Source organism: Oryzias melastigma, linkage group LG3, assembly GCF_002922805.2.
Source record: "Oryzias melastigma strain HK-1 linkage group LG3, ASM292280v2, whole genome shotgun sequence".
Classification (NCBI taxonomy): domain Eukaryota; kingdom Metazoa; phylum Chordata; class Actinopteri; order Beloniformes; family Adrianichthyidae; genus Oryzias; species Oryzias melastigma.
Window position 1 is genome coordinate 26,759,254 of NC_050514.1, and position 10,115 is coordinate 26,769,368.

Below are 10,115 nucleotides of genomic sequence, written 5' to 3' on the forward strand. Positions count from 1 at the left end.
TATCAAGCACTGATCCTGATGAAGCTCCAGACTCAGATTCCAGTGACTTTATTAAAAGTATATACACACAGTTCAAAGCATGGCATTTCTATTTTGGCTCAGTTTGGTTTACTGAGCCAAGAACCAAATCTCAATATGTATATTGTGGTTTATGAAGAGGAGAAATATTGAGAATTCGACTGTCATATATTCTCCGTAGGAACAAAACAAAAAAGAATGTATAGGTCGTTTCGATGCTGTTACTAGCATTTCTTTTGCCTGTGCTAACATCTAAATGTCTGTGACAAGACTGCCTGCAAAAGTAAACAATTACACCTGGATCAAAGTGCTGGAATCATTACATGTCAAATGCTGGTTAGCAGTAATGTCTCTCATCAGCTAGAAGAGGGGCAGGATTTGCTCTGAACATTTTCTTTCATCTTTCTCGACTTTATCCTCCATCAAAGTGCTTTTCAACAATAACTTTTCATCCACGCATCTCTTCCTTTATGTCTCCCCTTCCACTGGCATGGCACGGGAAGAAGCCGGGCCCTGCAGCAGACGCCGCCGTCCACACCGAATGCGATTAAACTGAGCAGTGATTAATCTGGGCTGCCCCATAATTCCTCTTTACCACTTTAATGGATGTTATCTCTCCTCCTCTGAAGGCTTATCTTGCTGATCGGGGCCAAGGATGAGGAGACGAAGAGGAGGGGCGCTGATGGGTTGAGGGGGTAGAAATCAAACTGAATCCATACAGAGGTAAGTAAATGAATAAGGAAGTAAATAAGTAAGTAAATAAATAAATGCAGGGATTGAAGGAGCTGCTAAGCGGATAAGGCAGATCAGCCTCTGTAAAGTGCTCGTTTGTTTTCTAAAAGGACGAGACAAGCTGCCTTCAAAGCCCACAGAGAGAGAAACATCACAATTCACTGACAAACAAAATTAATTACCGAAACTGCTGTCAATAAATGCCAGAGTAGAAAAAATAATACCATAAAAAGTACTGTAGCTGGCAGGAAGTGGAACATCGTCAGTTTTGTAGAAAGTTTTTATTTTATATCACTGGGAGACAAATCTAAACCGTTTAAAGGTTTTAAAGAAAACTGGTACTTTACAAAAAATAAAAAAATGAGCAATGAATGTAATACATTTGAAAGACAGGAGATCAATAACAAAGAGCCGAGGTCACGTTTAGTTCACTGACACACAGTAAGAGAATTATGACCTTTGCTGGCTGGTTCTGAACCACTTCAGTGAAGCTACGGTGCATTAGGATAAGAACGAACATGGAATATTGGGTTAGGGTTATTGACGTTTTGGGGGACCCTACCTAACTTGTCATTTTTTTGACGTGCTGTCTGTACACGGAGCGCACCAGTACTCTAACCCAGTACTGGTATCCTTACCCAGTGCGGGTTCGTGTCGGGTATTACGTCTGGTACGGTGTTGGGTCCAGTACAGCATATAGTACCAGTACCCTAACCCAGTACCGGTACGGGTTGCGTCCAGAGGACCAGTCTGTGTGTGATATGTGGTCTTCATGACACGGGTATGCGGACTGGTCTTCAGGACGTGGGCCCACGGTACAGGAACTAGTCCTCATGACACAGGTACATGGTATAGGGACCGGTCCTCATGACACGGGTACACGGTATAGGGACTGGTCCTCATGACACGGGTACACGGTATGTGGACTGGTCCTCAGGATGCAGGTACTCTGTATGTGGACTGATCCTCACGACACAGGTCCGCGGTACAGTGACTGGTTCTCAGGACGCAGTACAGGGATATACGGTACGCGGTATGGTACACAGGACACTGGTACGCGGTACAGGGGGTGGTCCTCAGGACCCGGTACAAGGGTATGCGGTATGTGGACTGGTCTTCAGGACGAGGATCTGCAATACAGGGAGTGGTCCGCAGGATGCAGTACAGGGATATGCAGTACGCGGTATGGTACACAAGATATATCGGTTGGCGCTACAGGGAGCGGTTTTCGGGAAGCAGTACATGGGTATGCATTACACGCACTGTTCTTCAGGACGCGGGAATACGGGTACAGGTAAGAGGCACGCGGACTCTCAGGACGCAGTACTCAGTGTACTGCATCCAGATGGTTGCTGACTGTTAATTTTACAATAAACAAGTTGAGGACAACCAAAACGTCAAAATGTGAGTTAACCAAACATCAATATGTGATGACCTGGAAATGAGAATGTGTTAAAATAACTGGAAGGTTCCCCATAAAGCCTTTTACATTAAAGAACTGGCAGAAAATTCAATGTTTTTCATACCCTTTGATGACCCCCCTCCCCAAAAAATGCAATATAACTTTCTGTATGAGATTTAGATAGCATCAATTATACTATGTTTTTTTGGCAAAACAAGATGTAAAAAAAAATAAACAACTTATACCCCCACTGTTTCAAATTTGATTTATTGCGATGTAACTGTGTTATATAGAATTAATAATTAATTAATGTTGCATTTTTTTCTACACAGCAAGTAGTCATTTTCAAAAAAATATTAAATATAAAGTTTTGAAAATTAGCAAAACTTTTCACGGAGGCAGCCATTTTGAAATAATCAGGAAAATCACTTCTACTGCCCCTGGTGGAATAAAAATGCATTACAGGACAGAAAAAATTGAGGTTTTTAAGAAAATTTAGATCATAATAATAAGATAGGGTCTTAAAAATGTATGTGTCAAATATGGTATGAATAGTAATATAGAGTTAAGCTGTAAGCCATTGTTTCTGTGCTTTTTCCCTTTCAGATCTTTATTCATACATGCCTGTGGATGTAACTGTTGTACTCTAGCAAATGACTGACAGGGTTAAACCTGTTCACACACACACACACAAACCCCCCTTCACATTCTCTGGCTTGCAGCGATGTTGCAGTTAGATTCTGTCCCAGACAAACCTCGGAGGGATTCCATTCAACACTAGTGAACATCTTTAGGTACAAAGCTGCGGGCTGCACGGGCTCCAGGTAACATAAACGCTCCCTTCAAGCCACCGCGTATCTGCCCATGAAAATTCTCTAAAGGGGTTTAAGCGTTTACGCAGAAACACTATCAGGCAGCGCCGAAAATTCAGCTTACCCTGTTGAATGGGGACTTCAAAGAGAATCCCAAATACCTTTGCACTGCTACACTTTACCTCACTCTCTTCCGCGCTCTGTCTCTTCCTGCGTTTTTTTCTAATATATTTCCAAGCTGCCCCGTGATGTAAAATGTATTATCAGCCACATATTTCCTCTTTAAATGAATAATAACAATAATCTCTGAGTAATTTCTTTTTTTTTTTTTTTTTCAGCTCTGACTAAATGGGGCAAAGCAAACCGGGCTTATACAGAGCTGCTGGTAAACAAGGCCATGCAATAATGACGGTGTGGATTAGACCTCTCGTCTATATGATAACGTGAAAACAGGTACACCTGCTGCTGCAGGTTTGCACTCACTCACCTGCTGGACTGACATGAAAACAAATGCATGTGGACGCCTTTATAGCATGTGCAAAAAAATAGAAACTATAAATATAAAAACCTATTAAGCTACAATTGAGCTTTAAATCTAAAGCGACGCAGAAATGGAATGTGATCTAATGAAAGAGATCATAGATGGCTTCATAATGAGTAATAAAGTTGCTCTTTAAACAGTTTACTGCTTAGTTCACACTTTAATCTGGCTTCCATGTGTGCGGATAAAACTCTGCCCAGCTGTGCAAGGGAAACGGAGAGTGAAAAAAGAAAAATAACTGCAAGAATACAACTGTATTTGGAAAAATAAATATCCATTCTATGGAGCTAAATTGAGGACAATATTATTTGAAACCTAAATAAAGCAAATTGAAAAAAATATTGCTGTTAGGCCAAAAAAATGTACAATGTTAGAAACTTTTTACTATACTAAAATGAACTTAATTATTTTATGCTTCAAATGTTATTTTTTTCATCATCATTTTCAAAACGGTTTTTTTCAGTTTCAAAGCTTTTTTTGACTTTCAACTCTTTTTTTATTTTTTATTTTGAAATTTTCAGATTTGCAAACAACAAAAAACAGATTTGTAATTGGAAAAAGTTTTTAAATTGACATTTTGAGTCTTGAAACCTAAAAAAACAGAACATCTGAAAATAATCAAGTTTATTTTTGAATGGCAAAAAGTTTCTGACATTCTATTTTTTTATTTTTGGCCAAACACCAATATTTTTTCAATTTGTTTTATTTGGGTTACAAATAATATTGGCCCCAATTCAGCTCCATACATTTCTCGCTTCGTGTCTGAGGACAGACTCTCTAAAATTATTTCGGGGCCAAAAGCACAACAGGAAACTGTAACATTTATAATGTTTTACAAAGCCATCAAATAAGCGGAGAGAGGATTAATTGCCCCAACCCGACCTTAAAATAATTATTTTGAGCGGTGCAACTCTAAACTCCAACGAAATTGATACACTTTGATAATTAGATTCTTGGCACTGACCCGCTGAAGTCAATAAAGGTTATTAAGGCCAATTGCTGTCTAAACGCATTACGGGCAGAGTAAACTGTCCGACGGAGGCCCCCGCTACTCCACAGCCAATATGATAATCCATTCTCCGTCCTGGGGGTTTCTTCCCCAGCGCCTGTGTCTCCACTCTGCCATACAAAACCAGATTGGATTCGCTTAACCTTTCCAGGACTTTGATCAAATGAGCTCACACAGCAATAACATTTACATTGACCCCCCCCTCTAAACACACACACAACTCCTCTTTGGGCTTCTCTCTGCCTCCCCCCGCCGTTGTTTCTCCCTACAGCTCGCCGCCTCCCATCGCTCGATAACCTAATCAGCTCTTGATGGCGACCGGGCCAGCCGGCGTATGATTGCCGCGCCGCCATCCTCAGCCGCCCGGATTGTTTCCGAGGACTGTTATTGCGGCGACGGCTGGGAGGAGATGAAACGGTCACCGAGCGCATCTCCGCGTGCAAGAAGCCAGCCTCTAATGTGAACCAGAGAGAGGAGAAACTTTGTCTGGAAGTGTCTATACAGGCATCCGCGTGTGACCAAAACAGGGACTGACAGGCCGGGTGAACGAAGCAAGAGGAAGATACCACTTCCTGTTTGTACATCTTGAAGTATACAAATGTATTCAGCTGAGTGGATCCCATTTCTTTTATGAAATAGATTAATTTCCTTGATACGCGTTGAAAAGACTTCCATCTGCGAGGCGCGCTCCCCTGTCAAATGAGGGAGAAAGTGGAAGAAAGAAACGCTGAAAACAAGAGAAAGGAAGAACATAAAGAATGAGTGGAGAAGAAGACGGCGCGCGCGGAAATCTCTTTGCATCCGCCCGCTTTTGAAGTTGTGAGATGAGCAACCACAGAAGTCAGGAAAGTGACAAATTAGGGAAAAAGCTGTACTGTGCGAGCAGAGCTGCTAAATCAATTAAAGTCACGCCGAGTGCATACATTAACATCAATGGCACACACACAGATGCAAAAACACACACACACAGGACAGGGAGAAAGTGCTGTTGCTTCTACCCCCACAGTAAAAAAATAAATATTCTGCATAAAACCGAGACTTCCGCTCCATTGTCACCCAGATGGAAGATATTCAATGTTGCTAGTTTAAAGAAATGTCACTATTGTATGATAGGATTGATAACAGAATCCTGAGGGAGCGCAAGACTCACCACTGACAGAAAGCAACCTTTATAACATTTAAACAAAGTCCACTTGGAGATAATTCTGCACTCTTTACTTCAAGGAATGAAAATCGAAAAAAAAAAAGAAAAAAGATTGAGTCGCCGTAAAAGACGCCAGCAAGCGAGTGTTTCCCTTTCTTCTATATTTATTTATGTATTTTATCAGAATGTCATTCAAATGGAAGGATGAACATTTGCATGACAACAGGCTGAGGAGCAGTAGAGCCAGCCCCAGGGAGAGACAGTATCTATAAACAGGAGCTAGTCCCCCAATATTGCAATATTCCTCATACGGACTAACAAACGCAGCCCGCCGCGTTCTGCAGCTAAATATGACAATAAAGAGCGGAAGCCTGGCGGTTTGTATTACTATTTTAGCAGGATAAAACAATCGGCTCTTTTATTGCTACAGCGCGCCATATGAAACAATACATTGTCACTTTATAAAGCCTATTTAAATAGACATATATTTGTTATTTTAAAATACCCACGCAGAGATCAGATTTGACAAAAAAAAAGGCGGTATTAAAATAAGCTCTGCAGGCAACAGAAATATCAAAATGAATGAATGGTAAACAGCGTCTGCACGCAGCAGGTCAAAAATTACACCTTTTTTTGTAATAAAGAACACAAAGAGGGGAGAGGCGCTTCATTTAAATGACTCAAAAAATGTCTTTTAATCTGACATCTAATAAGCCATCAGAACCTGCAAAAAGGGAAATCGATAAGTGAAGTGCTTTTCATCAGCACATCAGAGGTCGATGCATGTATGTAAATATTGCCAGCAAAGGCAATAATGTTGTCTTTCATCACAATTGTACATCACTCTTTTTTTGTGCTCGGTGCTCCATTGTTTTTGCATCAGTTCAAAAGGAATTTCTGCTTTTTTTTTTAAATAATCAAGTAGGTGAAAATATTATTTAATTGACTTTATAATTTTATTTTGGGTTTGTATTTAATATGATGAGTGTTTGCAAGTTTATGCAAAACTAAAGCAGAAAAGTTTAACACAAGAGACAGAAAAACATTTAACTGAAGCTCTTTCTAAATACAGGTCCGGATCGCAGACTTCATCTGGGCCCAGAGGTGGAGCTCAAGATGAGTTTAGTCTGTGTCTACTTAACCCCCCCACACCACCAGCCTCAACCACCAGGCTGTTCCGCTGCGACTCGAGCTGAGCAGCGTCGCCAGCAGCGGCACTGTTCTCCTGCAGCCCCTGTCTTTATCCCCGCCTGAGCATTAGATGTGATTACTGCTCAGCGCTCGGCGCTGACAGAGACGAAGAGCTCCCAGAGGCGGCGGGAGTGCGAGGAGAGGGAGGACGAGGAGAGCGGCTTCCTCTTGTAGCAGCTCCAGTGGTACAAGAGTGCCCCCTGCTGCTGCCACTTGCTCAGACTCGTCCTGTTTACTCTCAGCATAAGACGCTCTGGAGCATAAACTCTCTGACACCCAGGAAAGAATGTACAGAGAGCCTCTGGGTGGAGAGTGACAGTCAGATCAAGCAGGAATCTGCAACATCCATGTTCGGAAAACATCTGTGACGTGTTTATGAGTTTGGATACTTCTTTATGATTGTGAGTTATCCATTTTACATTTCCATAGAATGCAGGTGAAGCTATTGCACATCCTCACTGATGAAACACGGTTACAAAATCCATGGGTGTCAGTTGAAGCGGAGGCGCTTGAGCAAAAGTTTAGACTCGTTGGGTATTTTGAAATCTGAAAAGATTTATTACAATGAGAAACATTTCTGAAAAATCGCATTCCTCGCTTTTTTCTTAGTAAAATTCTGTACCTCCATTTTTTTCTTAGCAAAAAGTGCTTTGGGTTAAAAAAATACTTTAATATCACAAAAGTTCTGGTTTTTATTTATTGGTTTTAGGATTCAATTATTATATTGACAGTATGTTCCTGATTTATCAATTTATCTCATTAGCTCACTACATTAAACACAATTGTGTGGCCAGTTTATACATAAAAACAAGTAATTCCAAAGGGTTCACATATTTTCTCTGTAAATGTAATCCAAAACTTTTACATTTTTTAGTTGGAAAGGCTATAAAAATGTGTGAATGGCTATAAAATAGTATGTAAATCTGGATTTACATACAGTTGCAAAAGAAAGTATTCTAAGCCTCAATTTCAGGTCACAATTTTTCATATTTTTTTCTAAGCAAAAAGTGCTTTGAGTAAAACAAACAAAACATTTTTGTTTCTTTTAATATCACAAAAGTCATTGTTTGTTTTAAATTATTGATTATAGGATTGAATTATTATATTGACTGTGTGTTCCTGGCTCATTCATACACCTTATAAGCTCACTACATCTTTTAAAAACGTTAATTTATAGGATCAAAAGTTGCACTTTTTTCATTTGATCTACATTTGGAGACTGTCACATCAAGACGGCAAAAATGCTTTTAATTTATATAAAAAAAGTTGAATTTAAGTACACAGAAAAAAATAAAAGTTTATGTGTCTGAGGAGTTTTACCATGGTCTCCATGAGCCTCCAGTCTTTCTCCAGCTGCTCCATGGGTCCGCTCCACCAGCTGCAGAAGCGCGTGTAGCGCTGGCCCTGAAACCAGTACTGCCGCAGCCATTCAAACTCCACCTGCGCAAACACACACAAACATGCACGTAAAAACACAAGATTTAAAAGCTGTTTAAAAATATGTTTTTTCTGAACATGTTTTAGACAGTAGAAACCAGGAAAACTTTACAAATCACCTGGTAAAATATGTTTATTTCAATGTAAAGCAAATCTGGATTTACATGTAGCTGCAAGAGAAAGAATGTGAACAATCGTGTGTCCAAACCAAGAAGTTCCAAAGGGTTCACATATTTTCTCCTGCAACTGTAAATGGAATCCAAAACTTTTAGCATTTCTTGGTCAGAAAGAACATAAAAATGTGTTAAAGGCCATAAAAAATTATATAAATCTGGATATACGTACAGTTGGAGGAGAAAGTATGTGAACCCTTTGGGATTATTTCAATTTCTGTACAAAATTTGACACATGATGTGTTTTTTTTCTTTTTTGTTATCTGCTTAAATCATACCAGTTTATGTTTTCATGTTTTATTGAACCCAATTGTGTGTCCAGTTTAAACATAAAAACAAGTAATTCCAAAGCGTTCACATATTTTCTCCTGCAGCTGTAAATGCAATCCAAAACTTTTACATTTCTTAGTCGGAAAGGTCATAAAAATGTATGTAAATCTGGATTTACATATAATAAAGTAATTTGTCCATTTCTGTACGATCTAAATCTAAATCACAACAATGGATAAAAACGTTTCCTCCTTAAATCATATCAATTCATCTTTTTTAACATAATTTTGTGCCCACTTTATAAATAAAACCAAGTAATTCCAAAGGGTTCACATATTTTCTCTTGCAGCTGTAAATGCAATCCAAAACTTTTACATTTCTTAGTCGGAATGGTCATAAAAATGTAAATTAATGTGTATTTACATACAGTTGCAAGAGAAAGTATGTGAACCCTTTAGGAGTACCTCAATTTCTGTATAAAATGGGCACGTTTCTTTTTATCTGCTTAAATTATAGCAATTTATCCTTTTTTTGTTTTTATTGAACACAATCATGTGTCCAGTTTATACATAAAATCAAGTAATTCCAGAGGGTTCACATATTTTGTTCTCCAGCTCTAAATGGAATCCAAAACTTTCACATTTTACTTAAAAATGGCGATTTTTGTTACATCAAGGAAGAAAGCAGTTTGATGGCTGTGCAGAAATAAGTAAAGTTCACACAAATAATACAAATATGTGTCAGTTTACACACACACACACGCTTATTCCAGTCAGCACACCTGAAAACTCCACCCTCTTCCTCCTCTTCTCCTTCTCATCCCTTTTTCCCCTCCTCTGCCGCTCCGTCTGGAGCTGACAGTATCTGCCGCCGAGCCGCTCCCCTCTGCTCTCCTCCGCCGGGAGTGTTTTTGTTTCCCACTCTTTTGAAGTGCTGATTTAATCCTCGCAAGGATGCTTCACGTAGCCAGGTGTAACGCCGCCACTTCCAAGTGTGTCGTTCAGCGTGCGTTTGATGAGTTCGGACCAGTATTGCGAATGCAGCTGCGCGTTTTTCTTGTAGAGAGTGAGCAGCTTTGTTAATACCTCTGCATCAAATTGTAACGCGAGTGCGGGTGTGTGTCAAAGATTGCCCCGAATGCGGAGTTGCCCTCCCTCAAAACGTCCTACAAAGCATCATCCACCCAAAACAATGCGCTCCCCGCTTTGAGCTCCATGCAGATAACTGTAAGACACCAAGTGTTGCTGCATACAATAGAGTTGCACATCAAATGGGGGATTTTGTTTATTGTTTAAAACTATTTTGTTCATTGTTCTTCTAGCAGTGCATTAGCTAATATTTAAAGCTGAGAGAGTCTTAGTGAGGTTTGAACACCGTTCAGCAGGT

General features: G+C 39.8%; 1 protein-coding gene across 1 annotated transcript in view; it reads right to left on the reverse strand.

Annotated features, from left to right (window-relative positions):
• The window catches only part of fto (FTO alpha-ketoglutarate dependent dioxygenase), a 163,722-nt gene that overhangs the window by 99,719 nt on the left and 53,888 nt on the right, over positions 1-10,115 (reverse strand). The window contains exon 7 of the mRNA XM_024296160.2: positions 8,170-8,289. Coding sequence (XP_024151928.1) covers positions 8,170-8,289 — 120 coding nt within the window. The remainder of the gene's footprint in view (positions 1-8,169; positions 8,290-10,115) is intronic.